Consider the following 16367-nt stretch of genomic DNA (forward strand, 5'->3'; position numbering starts at 1 on the left):
GGTGATTCTTTACCAACTGAACTATGAGGGAAGCCCAACATTCACAACACACTTAGAAATTTGTGGCAGTCTGAAGTAAGGTAGTTGCAGGTGTAAGAATTTACATATGCACCCTTGAGACACTTGCAGCATTACAAATTTTGCATGGTGGTTAGTCATTAAGTGGAAAGCTTAAACTCCATAAAAGTATTGATTTTAATTCATGAATAACAAACTTTATTAATCTTTAATCATTTCCCAAAGTTATTAATCAATAGATTTTTGTTATGTATTAGAAAGTTTATGGAGGTTTCATTCTCTCATAAGACGTAAAGAAAGCCTTCACTTGGGGTTGGTTTATGATCCTTCATTTGATCATTTTGAGAACTAATTCTCAGAAGATCCATCAAGGTTTTTTCTAGGCCAGTGATATCTAAAGTGAATTTTACTTTATGAAAATATTGACGTGCTTAATGAAAAATTCATTTTTAAATCAGAATTTTATATAATAACTAAAGGTGTTACATAGAAATGGTTATAAAAATTTCCATCTTTGTTTCCTAGATTGAAGGACAAGGACATGGAGCTGTCTTTGATTGTAAGTTTTCACAGGATGGACAGCATTTTGCCTGTACAGATTCTCATGGTCACCTTCTGATATTTGGTTTTGGATGCAGCAAGCCATATGAAAAGGTCATTTTACATACTTTCTTAGAGCATGTAAATAGTTAAGAAGGATGTTTTTAAAATAGGTTAGATGTATTGATTTGATTTTTTATCCTTTCCAATAAAATTAACTGGTTAATATTTATGTTCTTTAACATGTTTAATCCTCAAAATTTCAGTCTGTAAACTTTCCATTTCTAGATTCCTGACCAGATGTTCTTCCATACTGACTATCGACCGCTGATTAGGGATTCTAATAATTACGTCTTAGACGAGCAGACTCAGCAGGCCCCTCACCTTATGCCTCCACCGTTCTTGGTAGATGTAGACGGAAACCCTCATCCAACTAAGTATCAGCGATTAGTGCCTGGCCGAGAAAATTCTGCAGATGAACATTTGGTTCCACAACTAGGCTATGTGGCAACAAGTAAGTGCTAAACCTTTAAAAAAATTTTTTTTTAATTTGAAAAATGTAAGTAATAATACAGAGAACTCTTGTACTTTCAGATTTACCAGTCCTTAATATTTTGCAATGTTTGTTTTATTATTCTATCTCTAGATAGATATCATTGTTGTGAACCACTTGAGACTTAAGTTCTGGGCCTCATGTCCATTTACCACTAAATACTTAAGTATGTATTTTCTAAGAAAAAATATGTTTTCTTATGTAATCATAAACAGTTATCAAAAATAGAACATTTAACATTTATACTATTATAGCCTGTAATCAAATTTTGTTATTCTAATAATGCCTGTTACAGGTTTTTTTCTCTCCCTGGTGTAGATTTTAATTTGGGACTGAACATTAAATTTAGCTGTCATTAAGTTCAGGTTGTGCATTTTTGAAGAGCACAACATAAATGATGTAGTCTTCTTGGAGTATCATGTCAGGATGCCTGTGACTGTGTTTCATCCAATTATTGGTGGTGTTGACTTTGAACACTGGGTATCTGCCAAAGTTCTCCACTCTGAAGGTTTTTTCCTCTTTGTAATTATTTAGTAACTTGTGTAAATAACCTGTTCCTTTTCTAATTTTACCTATAACTTTCAGGATCCATTGGTAATTCTTGCCTGAATCAGTAGTTGTTCTGAAGGTTGTGAAATGGTTTTCTAACTCTTCTATCATTGCTTTTTCATTTTACCATTAGCTGACCATCTACTACTCTCTCATTTATTAAGTTTTAGTCTGGACTTCCAGATCATTATATAGTGAGTTAAAATCCAGTACTGTTGTTACTAAGTTGTTCATGTTATCCTTGAATTTGGCTGTGAAAACCCTTTAGGCTGAGTTTTGTGTCCTTTCCCAAGTCCCCATCATTCCTGGAACACTAACTTTCTGGCAGAGAAGGTTCCAGTTCCATCTTGTCCTTTGCCTGTCCTAGCCAAGGGCAGAGGTGTTTTGCTTTGTTTTGTTTTTGTTCATAGCAGTGTAGTGTTTTTCTCTAATATTCTTGTACTAAGCAAAGGAAAAAAGATACGTCTTTGCAATAAAGTGGGAGGTGGTAGGGGGTACAAGAGGGAGGGGATGTGTATACCTATGACTTGATTCATGTTGATGTATGGCAGAAAACAATGCAACATTGTAAAGCAATTATCCTCCAATTAAAAATAAAATTTAAAAAGATACTTTTGTTTGGATGAGGATTGATTTGCTAAAACTTTAAGGTTAAAGATTAATGTAAATCACCATATGTTTACTCTTCCAAATTCTTTTTATTAGTTTGATTGAAGTATACTTTACATACAGCAAAATTCACCACTTTTAAGTGTGCAGTTCAAATGAGTTATGTAAGCCACCACCACAATCCAAATACAGAGCATTTCCAGTGCCCCCAGAAATTCTCCTGAGCCTGTGTAGAATTATTCCTCTCCCTTCTCCTGGCCTCTTGTAATGACTGTTGTCACTTTAATTTTTCCTTTTAAAGTATTTTTATATCATTGAAATCATACAATATGTAGTCTGTTGTGTCTGGCTTCTTTAACTTAGCATGGTGCTTTTGAGATTCATTCCTGTTGCAGATATCAGTCTTTTTTTTTTTTTTTTTTTCTTTAGTGATCATGCACCATTGCATGGATATACCATTATTTCTCCATTCACTAGTAGCTGGAGAACACTTGGCTTTTTCCCATTTTGTGGCTGTTTTAAGGAGTGCTGACATATCCAACTATCCTGTGGATTTGTCTTATTTTTTTTCCTTTGATTCAATCAGTTTTTGCTTTATGTGTTTTAAAATTCTGTTATTATGTAAATACACATTTCAGATTGTGCTCTTTGTGAATTCTTTCATCATTATGAAATGTCCCTGTTTATTCTTGGGAGAGTATTTCTTGTTTTGAAGACTGTTTCATATTAATGTAAATAATCCAGTTTTTTTAAAATTAGTGTTATCATGGCATATCTTTTCAATTCTAACCAATCTGCATATTTTAGTCTTCCCGCTTGCTCCCAGACCCTGACCTCTGTCTCTCAACTCATTGTGATTTCTGGATGGTATTTGGGTTCCCTCTCCTTGTTCTACACCTTGGAAATTGCCTCCATGCTGTTACCTGGAGCAATCCAAAGACTGGACTCTATTGTCTTCTCTCAGGGGTCCCAGTTATCCAGTATTTGAAAGCCCTTCTTTCTTGTATTTTTTCCAGTGCTGTAGTATTTTGTAGTGAAAGAATACTGTAGCATTGAAGCCTTCTTTAATATTTGTATAGTGGTTGCATTATGCCGGATAGAAACCAGTATCATTCCTAATGGTGTTTGCCAAGCTTACGTCTAAGTCCAGGGCCAGGAGAGAAATGTTAAATGGGTTTCTGGGGAGAGGGGAGAGGATTGGAAGTCTCCTTTTCTGCTCTTTTCCCTTTGGTTCCATGTTGTGATCTTAGGAATGTTATGTTACTCCTGGTTCTAATGAAAGTCTTTTTATCCTTTTAGATTAGGGCTCTACTTCTGCTTTCTTAGCTCTTTTTTTTTTTTTTTTTTAAGAGTCATCAAAAAAGCTTCAGTGATTTTTGTTTAGCTCTTTTAAGTTCTTCATTGATTTCCGTAGTAAAATGGAGATGTTATCTGAGATACAAGGGAATCTAACTCATGTAGTAGGATAGAAGTATTCTTTTTTTCCCTGAAATAGTATGACATTTTTCAGTTTCTCATGTGTTACTGTGGATGCATGTATACATGTGTATCTTTGCAGTCTTTTTGCCTAATACCCTATTCATTTCAATTTGTTAGAAGTTTCTTATAAGTTGGTGTGGTTGGAAGGTCTGTGTTCTGTGTTCAAAGATGTATTTTATGGTGGGAGGACAAGTAAGGAATTGTTTATGTATATAAATGTTAGTGTCTTAAGTACGTTTCAAGACTCCACAACTATCCAGCACTTTTTCTCCATTTACAATAAGTATGACTGTATTAAATATCTCTGAAAATGTATTCAGTTCAGTTCAGTTCAGTTGCTCAGTCGTGTCCGACTCTTTGCGACCCCATGAATCGCAGCACGCCAGGCCTCCCTGTCCATCACCAACTCCCGGAGTTCACCCAGAATCAAACGTCCATCAAGTCAGTGATGCCATCCAGCCATCTCATCCTCTGTCATCCCCTTCTCCTCCTGCCCCCAATCCCTCCCAGCATCAGAGTCTTTTCCAGTGAGTCAACTCTTCGCATGAGGTGGCCAAAGTACTGGAGTTTCAGCTTCAGCATCATTCCTTCCAAAGAAATCCCAGGGCTGATCTTCAGAATGGACTGGTTGGATGTCCTTGCAGTCCAAGGGACTCTCAAGAGTCTTCTCCAACACCACAGTTCAAAAGCATCAATTCTTCGGCGCTCAGCCTTCTTCACAGTCCAACTCTCACATCCATACATGACCACAGGAAAAACCATAGCCTTGACTAGACGGACCTTTGTTGGCAAAGTAATGTCTCTGCTTTTCAATATGCTATCTAGGTTGGTCATAACTTTCCTTCCAAGGAGTAAGCGTCTTTTAATTTCATGGCTGCAGTCACCATCTGCAGTGATTTTTGAGCCAAAAAAATAAAGTCTGACACTGTTTCCACTGTTTCCCCATCTATTTCCCATGAAGTGATGGGACCAGACGCCATGATCTTCGTTTTCTGAATGTTGAACTTTAAGCCAACTTTTTCACTCTCCACTTGCACTTTCATCAAGAGGCTTTTTAGTTCCTCTTCACTTTCTGCCATAAGGGTGGTTTGAAAAATAAAGAAGCAAAGACACTTAAAAAAATCTGATTTTATATCTGAAGAATTATAGCTGGAGTTCGGAGTGGTCATTTGCTGAAGGCCAAAAAGGTGTTACTCACTCTTTTTTATTTCTTAAGACTAAAGAAATGCCAGTGCTTTACTCTACATCAGAGACGGAGTTGCATAGAAAACTCAGAGGTTTACAGTGAAGTCCAGTTGATTCTTTGTTGATCTGTTATAGTCGGAGACCTTGGGAAATAAGATTTTAATGAAATGTGTAAATAAGAGGCATTGATCTGAAACAGAAAAACAAGATTTTTGCTGAAATGTGTTTTCCTCTACTTAATTTGACAGATTTCAGAAGCTCTGTTGAGGTTTTTGTGGAAATTAGTACCGTAAAGTTAGTTTTGAGTCTTTTCTCTAACTTAATTAGTTGTGAAAATAAAGGCTATCTTGAATGATTATTTTTGAAAAACAAGTCTTCTGACAATTTCTAATGTAATTTTAATTGTTGAAAGTTTTTTTTCCATCTTTGTATGTATTATGATGTGATATTCATTCATTGAATTTGCAGGTGATGGAGAGGTAATAGAACAAATTATAAGCCTGCAAACCAATGATAATGGTGAACGAAGCCCAGAGCGCAGTGTCCTGGATGGAATGATAAGACAGTTGCAGCAGCAGCAAGATCAGAGAATGGGAGCAGGTCAGGAGGCTGTTCCAAGTGGACTTTCAAATGGGGAAGAAACACCCCGAAGAGGTAAGAAATATAGCAGAGGTATTTTGCCTTAACATGGCTAGATTGAAATTGACAAATAAATCAAGTCATTGTCCCCTGCATCCAGTGTGAAAAACTTATCAGTATAAAAGCAGTATACTAAGCAGTATACGTTTACAACTTTGAGCAGAAGTCTGGAGGATAGCTTTATTAGGTATAAGGTTGAAAGACTAAGAAATGAGCATTTGAATTTCAGGTACTTTGAAAGGCTGTTGAAGTCTTTTTGCTCTAAAATAAGAGTATTTACAAAATTATATTAAATTGTTTTGAGTTAAAAAGATTAGAGAACAAAGTGTTTTCTGAAGGAACATTAGGTTTCCTTTTTATGTAATCTTTTAAAAAGTTGAGTAGAGCCCTAATGTTTCTTGTAGAATCAGAAAGCTTGCAGTGAATTTCAGGGCAGAGTACTTAATACTGGAATGTGGTAATAATTATACTAATGGAAATAATCTAGAAGAGATGGATGATTGTTATGCAACTGAACTCTGGGAAAGTTAAAACCTCTTTTTGAGTCCATAAAATGCTATAGAATTTCCTATCTCTTATTGCTCCTGCTCTGTTCTGAACAGTTTCTTCAGCTCTTTCTGCCCTTTCACTCTTGCTCTCTTTCATCTAATAGACTTTAGATTTTTTATTATTATTATTTTGGCCACATGACCAATGGGATCTAATTTCCTGGCGAGGAATCAAACCCAGGTCCTCAGCAGTGAAAGGACAGAGTTGTAACCACTGAACTCCAGAAAACTCGGAGAGCTTTAGATTTTTATTTGAAATGACTGTTAAAGAAGTTTCATTAATTCTCTTTAAAATTATTGCGTTATACTTTAAGTTTTACTTCTTTTATATATTTAGTTGTTTTGGTTTCTAGCAGCACAGAATCGGGTCTATCAAAACTTTGTTCTTGGAACCCCTGGTAGTTGAGTGACTGAGATTCCATGCTCTTAGTGCAGGGAGCCTGGGTTCGATCCCTGGTCAGGGAACTAGATCCTGCATGCTGCAGCTAAGACCAGGTATAGCCAAGTAAATAAGTAAATACTTAACAACAGCAACAAAACTCTCAAATTTTGTTATTGACATAGTCTTATCATTGGTTCACAGATGCTCTTTTTCTTTTTTTAAAAAATCATGATAATCACATCTTTTATGTGGTCCTGCTCTATTTCCCTCTCCCAAGATGACAATTCTGTTGATCCTTCCTTTGCATTCTAAAAATAAACTTGACATTCTTAAATGTATTAATAAAAAGCTTTTGTTTTGAAACTATAAAAAGGTTTATAAAGGGAACTTTGTGTCTGATTCTTTGTGACTCCAGGGACTACAGCACTCCAGTCTTCTCTATTCTCCTTTGTCTCCCAGAGTTTGCTCACGATTCATGTCCATTGAGTTGGTGATGCTATCCAACCATCTCATCCTCTGTTGTCGCCTTCTCCACCTGCCCTCAATCTTTCCCAGCATCAGGGTCTTTTCCAGTGAGTTGGGTCTTTGTATCAGGTAGCCAAAGTATTGGGACTTCAGCTTCAGGAACAGTCCTTCCAATGAATTTTCAAGGTTGATTTCCTTTAGGATTGACTGGTTTGATCTCCTTGCTGTCCAAGGGACTCTCAAGAGTTTTCTCCAGGACCACAATTTGAAAGCATCAATTCTTCGGCACTCTGCCTCTGTGATCCAACTCTCACATTCATAGCTGACTACTGGAAAAACCATATAGCTTCGACTAGACAGACCTTTGTTAGCAAATTGATGTCTCTGCTTTTTAATATGCTATATTGGTTTGTCAGGCTTTTCTTCCAGGGAGGAAGCGTCTTTTAATTTCATGGCTGCAGTCACCATCTGCAGTGATTTTGGAGCCCAGGTAAAAAAAAAATCTGTCACTGTTTCCACTGTTTTCCCATCTATTTACCATGAAGTGATGGGACTGGATGCCATGATCTTACTTTTTTGAATGTTGAGTTGTTTTTTTTTTTTTTGATGGTTTAGTATGGTTTATTAAGCTGTGCCTTAGTACAGACGCTGGGGCTTGCCCATGGTGCTCTTAATGTGCAAGGCCCTGACAGTCTGCCAATTTTTCGTGAGCAATGACACCAGGAAGTTGACAGCTTAGTGGATATTGTACACAAGCTCATCATCTGTCATCTTCACGTGGCCAACAGCCACTGCCAGACACAGCACCTTCTTCATCTGGAACTTGATTGTGGACTTCACTTCATCAACTTTGGCCACCATGTTCTTATTGTGGGTCATCAAGGAAGGGAACTTGGCAGCCTTGATTAGGCCTGGGCCCAGGATTTGGGGGATCTGCTTGATCAGAGACTCTGAAGCCAAAAAGGCATCGTATTTCTTGGCCAGCTTCTTGACCAGTTTTTTATTCTTGTTGAGTTTTTTCAGCGCCTCGAGGTCCATGTGGGGGATATCCACAGCCTTGACCTCATCACAATGCTGCTGGTCCCCCAAGACACACACGGAGAACTTGGGGCGGGGAGTGGACTTAAACCTGATGGTGCCTGAGAAGCATTTGTCCTTCTGAGGGTCATAGTTCTTCAGGCTGATCTGAAGCTCCACCGTCTCCAAAAACCTTCTGCGCTTGCGCTGGTTCCTGTGCAGGACTTCCCACACCACCTCGTAGAGGGTGTCGCGGGAGACTTTGCTGCTCATAGTTCCCTACGCCACGATAACCGGAAAAGAGCTGAATGTTAAGTTTTAAGCAAGCTTTTCACTGTCCTCTTTCACCCTTGTCAAGAGGCTCTTTAGTTCCTCTTCGTTTTCTGCCATTAGAATGCTGTATTTTTAAGATTAATCAGTTATTGCATTGGATTAATTTTGACTTGTGTACTCTATTGTATGCCTATATCTGATTTTATTCATTCATTCTCTTGATGGACTTTTGGGTACTTTTGAGAGTTTACTAATCTCAAACAGAAATGATACTAAGTCTTGTATGGTTCTCATATACACTTGAAATAATTTCTGTCTCTGGTAATTTTTTCCTAAATTTTAGAGCAAGTTGGAGATACTGTGAACTTTATCCCTTCAGACATGATTCTGTATCTTCCAAGAACCAGAAGCATTTTTATATGTTCATAATATAGTGATCATAGGTCAACAAACTTTATAATACTGTACAGTATACAAACTATAAAATACTGCTACCTAATGTACAATCTTCCTATTTCCTCACTTGTTCCAAAATTGTCCTTCAGGGCTTTTTAAAATTTTAGGATTTAATCAAGCCTTGGTTGGTGTGCTTAATTATTATTTCTCCTAATTTAGAACTGGATAAGGCAGTGGCACCCCACTCCAGTACTCTTGCCTGGAAAATCCCATGGACGGAGGAGCCTGGTAGGCTGCAGACCATGGGGTCTCGAAGAGTCGGACATGACAGAGCGACTTCACTTTCACTTTTCCCTTTCATACATTGGAGAAGGAAATGGCAACCCACTCCAGTGTTCTTGCCTGGAGAATCCCAGGGACCGGGGAGCCTGGTGGGCTGCCATCTGTGGGGTCGCACAGAGTCGGACATGACTGAAGCGACTTAGCAGCAGCAGCAGAACAGTTCCCTTATGGTGCTGGTACTTACGAGAGTTCAGGCCTGTTATTTCACAGATTTTCCCTCAATTTTTCCTCAGTTCCCTACATGTGTCTCATTATCTCATAATTGGATTCAGGTTCAACATTTTAGGCAAGAATACTGGAGAAGGAGATGGTAATGCATTCCAGTACTCCTGCCTGGAAAATTCCATGGATGGAGGAGCCTGGTAGGCTACAGTCCATGGGGTCGCAAAGAGTCGGACACAACTGAGCAACTTCACTTTCTTTTCTTTCTATAGTTCCTTTTGGAAAAGGAAATGGCAACCCACTCCAGTGTTCTCGCCTGGAGAATCCCATGGACAGAGTGTCCTGGTGGGCTACAGTCTATGGGGTTGCAAAGAGTCGGACACGACTACGAAAATAACACAAGTGCGCACGCGCGCGCGCGCACGCGCACACACACACACACACACACACACTGCATAGTTGCTGCTGTGTTTATCTCAGTGCATCAGAGCAAGTGACTCAAGATATGTATGCATTCCTCTGCACACCTTGCTTTTTTCCTGTACAGTATATTCTAGAAATCACTCCTATCCATTCATAGAACTCTTCTTCATTCCTTTTTATAGCTTCATAGTATTCCACTGTGTGGAATAACCATTCTTTGTGATTAGTCTGTTTATGGTCACTCATGTTATTTTTCATACTTTGAACAGCAAGTATGAAAAGTAACCTGAGATAAGTAACCTGTGCATGTTTTCTTCAAATTGTTGGAGAATAATGCTGTGACTTGGGCAGTTAAATTTAGAATTTATTTTTAGTTCTAAATGCAAAAATTGTTTCTTAAACATCAGTATGTTTTAATATAAATTTTGGATTAATAGCAGGCTCACTTAATGTCATTTTTAATAGATGAAGTATAGTATGTTGTGCAGTACAGACTGGTTCCCATTTGATCGGTAAACAGAATGTTGTATGTCGAAGAGTGCAGAAGTTGCATTCACTCATATTTGAATTTTATCCTAGGCAAGGAGAGCTGGTATATTTGAAGTAAAATTTAATAGCCTCCTTCAGTTCAGTTCAGTCACTCAGTCGTGTCTGACTCTTCGCAATCCCATGGACCACAGCACACCAGGCCTGCCTGTCCATTCACCAACTCCTGGAGTTTACTCAAACTCATCTCCATGGAGTTGTTGATTCCATCCAACCACTTCATCCTCTGTCGTCCCCTTCTCCTCCTGCCTTCAGTCTTTCCCAGCATCAGGGTCTTTTCAAATGAGTCAGCTCTTGGCATCAGTTCAGTTCAGTTCAGTCGCTCAGTCGTGTCTGACTCTTTGTGACCCCATGAACCACAGCATACCAGGCCTCCCTGTCCGTCACCAACTCCCGGAGTCCACCCAAACCCATGTCCATCGAGTCGATGATGCCATCCAACCATCTCATCCTCTGTCGTCCCTTTCTCCTCCTGCCCTCAATCTTTCCCAGCATCAAGGTCTTTTCAAATGAGTCAGCTCTTTGCATGAGGTGGCCAAACTCCAAAGTATTGGAGTTTCAGCTTCAACATCAGTCCTTCCAATGAACACCCAGGACTCATCTCCTTTAGGATGGGCTGTTGGATCTCCTTGCAGTCCAAGGGACTCTCAAGAGTCTTCTCCAACACCACAGTTCAAAAGCATCAATTCTTTGGTGCTCAGCTTTCTTTATAGTCCAACTCTCACATCCGTACATGACCACTGGAAAAACCATAGCCTTGACTAGACGGACCTTTGTTGGCAAAATAATGTCTCTGCTTTTTAGAGGTGGCCAAAAAGTACATCGCCCCCAGTTAGTAGCAGAGTCCTCTTCACTCTTGTTTTTGTTTTTTTAACTTTCTTAAAAAAAATTTTTTTTGAGTATAGTTGCTTTACAACATTGTGTTAATTTCTCCTGTGCAGCAAAGTGAATTACCTATACATATAGATATATCCCCTCTTCTTTGGAATTTCTTTCCATCTAGGTAACCACAGAGCATTGAGTAGAGTTCCCTGTGCTCACCCTGTATTTTAAGGAAACAAGTACTTGCCTGGGCTTCCGCCCTGCAACCCCTCAGGGTAGTCTCCATCCTTTGTGACTTCCAGCTCCTGGGAGGTTACCCTGCCACCTCCTGTGTCTGCTTGCCCAGCTCTGCGCAGGCTCAGGGCTCAGTGTTGTCCACATTGCCCTGTTACCCACTCCCCTAGCTCCATTTCAGGTGCTGCTGGCATATCCCCACTTCACATTTTTGTGAATTTTTAATAATGGTCTCTGGCAGGCTGCCTGCCTGAGTGGCTTAGATTATCTCTTTAGGTCATAAATAATTTTTGTTATTAGAGCTCTTATTATCAAGCCACCACAGTTTGAGACATGTATTTGCATTGCTGATTTTTCCAGAAAGATAATGTTTTAGCTTGCAGTTTTGAGGAAGGCAAGGATTTTAGGACTGCAAGTATAATATTATTATAGAAAATGCTTGTAACATAAAATTCAGAAAGTCTAGTAAAAATGGAAAATGATGTTAATAATCATGTTCTGTATTCTACATTTTTATCTAAGTCACATTAATTCTTTTTTCCAAAGTTTTTTCAGTAGATCGTTTTATTTTGGTTTGTATCATATTAGGAGGAATGTGTATGCATATTAGATTGACGTTTGTTTTGCAGTCATTCTTTACAATTTTTTCCTAGGTTTTAGAAGACTAAGCTTAGACATCCAGTCTCCTCCAAATATTGGTCTGCGTCGTAGTGGACAAGTGGAAGGTGTCCGTCAGATGCACCAGAATGCTCCGCGCAGTCAGATGGCTACGGAGCGTGACCTGCAGGCTTGGAAGCGAAGAGTGGTTGTCCCAGAGGTACCACTAGGCATATTTAGGTTTGTTTTAGGATATCTATTAATATTGTTTATATCTATAAAAATATATCTATATGGTTATTTACACATAGTTAAATTTTTAGTGGTATAAATAATCATATACATATATTTTAGTAATGGATTGGGATATATTTTAATTGTGGTAGAAAAATGTCAAAATTGTTCTCTAACTTTTTACTGTGGTAAATTTTTTCATAACTCATCTTGTTTCATCTTCATAAACACCTGCCTTTTCTTCCTTCAATATTATTTTGAAGGATGTTTCAGACTTACCATTTTGTCCAAAAGTTTATCAGTATGTAATTTCTGAAGATAATTCCTTATCTTAAAACCATAAGTGCCATTGTCATATCTTAAAAAGAAACAAACAATTCAATAGAACCAAATAGCCAGTGTTCAAATTTCCAGTTGTTCCAAATGTCGTATTTTTAGTTTTTTGTGAGATTATTTCATAAGTGGTAAAATTCCATCAGAAGGCACATAATTTCCTTTTTTTTTTTTTTGTGGTGGTAGCAGGTGTTGATGCTGACTACCCTAGATGCATTAATTCTTTAGAGATTATAAAAGTGATATTTCAGCTCTGAGTTCTTTATTATCTTGGATACTTCTAAATAAAAATTTACCCACTTCTACAATTTGATCATCTAGTAGTAAAGTTTGTATACAAAAAATAGGATAGATGCTTGTTGATTTTGCTTTATTTGCCTTCAAAATAAAAATTTATTCCTTTCTATCCTAGAGTGGCCAGTTTGTGTGTGTTTGTATTTTCACTGTATTAATCACACTGCTGTGATTAGCTGTTTCTAATGTCCTTATTGATATTTAAGTTTATCCATCTCTGGCCAGGAGGAGCTTCTGCAGGTTGGCCCTGGAGTCCTTTTGAAATGATGTAATACCCTTGCATATCATCTTTGATGTCAGGCATGATAGGGTTACAGGTTCATTTTGTAAATTTCTTTACCTAGACCTAGGATCAGGCTTTCTTCTTAAGTAGCCCTATTCTCTTTTAGGGAGAAATGATAGCTCCTAAGTATATTATGGATGGTAGGATTTTCCTTGTACTGAATTGTACTATACTGATTTTCAAGTTATCAAAATGGAGGCAGCAAATACTATTTTTGTTGGTATCTAAAACCTTTCAGCATTCTGTCATGTTTGTGTCTTGTAATAACTAATACCTTGAAGATAATTTTGTGTAAGTTTTCATGTGTTTAGCCAGAAGAGTCAGTGATTAGTATTTTATGATACTTCTGTTTTATATAGTGAATTTAAGAATGTTTGTAAGTATACAATAAACTGGTGAAAAGCAAAACCTGAAATTGGGATAAGAAATACAGAAAATCACCACCATGTATGTAGTATGCTATAGTTAAGCCTTAAAATTTGTCTTGAGTTGCATGATCATGTCATTTTGCTATACTTTTTGTTGTCAAAATCAAGGGAAGCACACAGTTATCAGAAATGAAAGTCCTGAAGAACAGTTCCTTAAACAAGCATTTCTTTTGTTTTTTTTAAAAATATTTTTATTTATTTTTGGTGATGCTGTATCTTCCTTGCTGTGTGCAGGCTTTCTCTAGCTGTGACAAGTTGGGGCTACTCGTTGTGGTGTGCAGGCTTCTCATTGCAGTGGCTCCTCTTGTTGCGGAGCACAGGCTCTAGGGCACCACAGTTTTGGTGCATGGGCTTATTTGCTCCAAGGCATGTGGAATTCTCCTGGACCAGAGGTTAAATCCTGGTGTCCCCTGCATTGGCAGGAGGACTCTTATTCATTGTGCCACCAGGGAAGTCCCAGAATTCCCTGGGTTGGAAAGATCCCTTGGAAGAGGGCATGGCAACCCACTCCAGTATTCTTGGCTGGAGAATCCCATGGACAGAGGAGCCTGGCGGGCTACAGTCCATGGGGTCACAAAGAGTCGGACATGACTGTAGTGACTTAGCATGACCTGGCATGGTTCTGTTTGGGGCTAAAGTTCAGGTATATAGTTTGTCTTAATCCAATAAATAGAAATTATGTTCATTCTAAATGAATGAGTGACTCACATATATATATTGTGATCTTTCATAATGTTACTTTTCTTAGCTGACCACCTCACATAGGTGTGGAATCACGCACAGTTGAAATTGGTACTTTTGAAGATCTAGAATGTTCCTTTGCTTTATTATTGATTGAAAATAAATTGTGTGTAGTGGTTCACTGTCAAAATAAAGGGAGGTGTACAGGTATAGGGTAGGAGTTTCATTTGGCTACAAGTGAAAAACCTTATGGTAGTTCCTTAAATACACATACTGCTGGTGAAATTGATTACTTGTGAAGGGGAGTCTGACTTAGAACTCCCCTGTGGATGATGTTTGGCTGTCATATGAGTGTGGGCTGCAGATGTGTCTTGAGAAAACAGTGATGTCCTTGGAAATCAGTTTGTGTCTTTATATCATTTATGCTTATACTCATTTCAGTGTTCACTTATATCTTAGAGCATGGGTACAAAGTCAGTTTTGAAACTTTTCTAGTGGAATTTTAAAGTGAGCACACAAGGCATAAAGCCATGTTTTCAACAACGTTCATATCTGATAAAAAAGACATTTAGTTACTTGAACCCTCTAGTTGTGAAGAAGGAAAATGTTCTTCATTGCCAAAGACCCCTTGTTCTGAAATTGGTCACAGCAACATTATGAATTTTCTTGTGTGTCATGTGAGTGAAATATAGGTGATTAGAAGAACCAGTAACATTGCTGTTCTCGTTTCCAGAAATTACAAAATGAGAAGTGTTAAGTTTGGAGGAGGATTCTGCTCTTATTTTTTCTTTAGAGAATAGAATTGCAATTTTGAAAAATCATAGATACATTTTGAGTAGCTAATGTGAGAGATTCTGTTCAAATTGGTCCTCATAGGGCCAAGCAGAACATAAATGAATATTTGTGTGTTAGATATGAAAAATAGGACCTCCTAGTTGCCTGTAAGATATTGTTTATATTAAGTTCCTTGCAAACTACTGTTTGACTTAAGTTTTATTGTAACTTTAGGAATTTCCATATTAAAAAAGTAATTTATGATTCCCAGAATCGTACTGATTTTTTTTTCTATATATATATCCTTTATCTGTAACTAATATAACTGGGTACTTAAATTTGTAGGAAGTTGGAAGACTTCAGAATAGAGAAAGGTGAACAAGAAAGAAATCTTTATATAATTGGAAGAAAGAGGAAGACTCTCCAGTTCTCACAAAAGGTAACCTAAATTCCATTTTCTTAGGAATAAACAAATTAGAAATTGAACTGAAACTTACAGTTTTCTTTTTGGTCAATGCGAATATTAGTAATATTAGTCTTCTGTTTGGAATTTTAAATGGTAGACATAAAGTTGTACAGCTGTTAGGAAAAGTGGCTTGAAACTTACAGTAAGTAGCCTAATGGCTGAGAGTGCTGAAGGATTCTAGGAAATTATTGTCAGGACTTCCCTGGTGGTTAAGTGGTTAAGACTCCCCATTCCCAGTGTGGAGGGCCTGGGAGGCCTGGGTTCAATCCTTGGTCGGGAAACTAAGATCCTGCATGCCTCATGGCGTGGTCTAAGAAGAAAAAGAAAAAATGATTACACTCTTAATAATCACTAGAACATTATGAGCCAATCAAAAGCATTTTGTTTCCATTCTCAATCACTTCTCCTTTCACCTGAAGGTAATCAACTATTTGACTTCTAAAGATGCTGGTTAGCTTTGTTTCTGATGTTTTCCAAATCATGCATTTATTAAAAATCTTAGATGTCATACCTGTAAAAAATCTTAGGTATGTAACCATGTAAAGCCCAAACCCACTTGAGAAAAATCTTATTCCTTAGTGTTTAATTGCTCATTTTAGATTTTCATAACTATCACATATGAAGCATTAGCAAGTTAATGAAATTTACACAAAATATATGCAAGATAAGTGCTACAAAACTGTGTTGAAACATGGTTGTGTTTGCAAGGTATTCTGTTTCAGTGGATCATTTAGTCTTGTATCTGTATCATGAGAAATGGCCTCTGTGTGCCTGGCTGCCACATTCACTATCTTGATGCTGCCACATAAACAGTGCCTTTGTTTATGACTTGGGCTTTGAGAATTCAATAAAAGCTGTCTCTATCTTATTATTTAATTTAAAAGAAATTCAAAGAAAATGTTGACTATCTGAATGAGTATATCTTCAGCTTTAGTTAGGGTATTTCCTCTTGAAAAAACTTTAAAGTTATATTTAACTACAATTTTTAAGAAATCAATTTTTTTCAATTGTTTTTGCTGAAAAAATAAGTTATGAAAGATTTTTTAAAATTTGATTACAGTGCTATTATATATTCATAGAGGGCTTCCCTGGTAG

General features: G+C 37.6%; 1 protein-coding gene and 1 pseudogene across 5 annotated transcripts in view; one reads left to right on the plus strand and one right to left on the minus strand.

Annotated features, from left to right (window-relative positions):
- The window catches only part of BRWD1 (bromodomain and WD repeat domain containing 1), a 122861-nt gene that overhangs the window by 46250 nt on the left and 60244 nt on the right, over nucleotides 1–16367 (plus strand). For 3 of the 4 annotated variants that reach the window (XR_015143081.1, XM_086343160.1, XM_086343087.1), the window contains 5 exons: nucleotides 544–672; nucleotides 847–1072; nucleotides 5402–5587; nucleotides 11836–12019; nucleotides 15152–15245. Coding sequence is in view for 3 of the 4 variants with exons in the window: in XM_086343160.1 (XP_086199286.1) it covers nucleotides 544–672; nucleotides 847–1072; nucleotides 5402–5587; nucleotides 11836–12019; nucleotides 15152–15245 (819 nt within the window). In the remaining variant the exon portion in view is untranslated. The remainder of the gene's footprint in view (nucleotides 1–543; nucleotides 673–846; nucleotides 1073–5401; nucleotides 5588–11835; nucleotides 12020–15151; nucleotides 15246–16367) is intronic. The other variant, XM_086343230.1, reaches the window with a different exon arrangement.
- LOC147379074 (large ribosomal subunit protein uL1 pseudogene) lies at nucleotides 7559–10619 on the minus strand (annotated as a pseudogene). Its single transcript, XR_015143196.1, has one exon. The product of XR_015143196.1 is annotated as a large ribosomal subunit protein uL1 pseudogene (transcript).

Source organism: Bos grunniens, chromosome 1 (assembly GCF_055505025.1).
Source record: "Bos grunniens cultivar Pamir isolate PY7600 chromosome 1, Bosgru_T2T1.0, whole genome shotgun sequence".
Classification (NCBI taxonomy): Eukaryota; Metazoa; Chordata; class Mammalia; order Artiodactyla; family Bovidae; genus Bos; species Bos grunniens.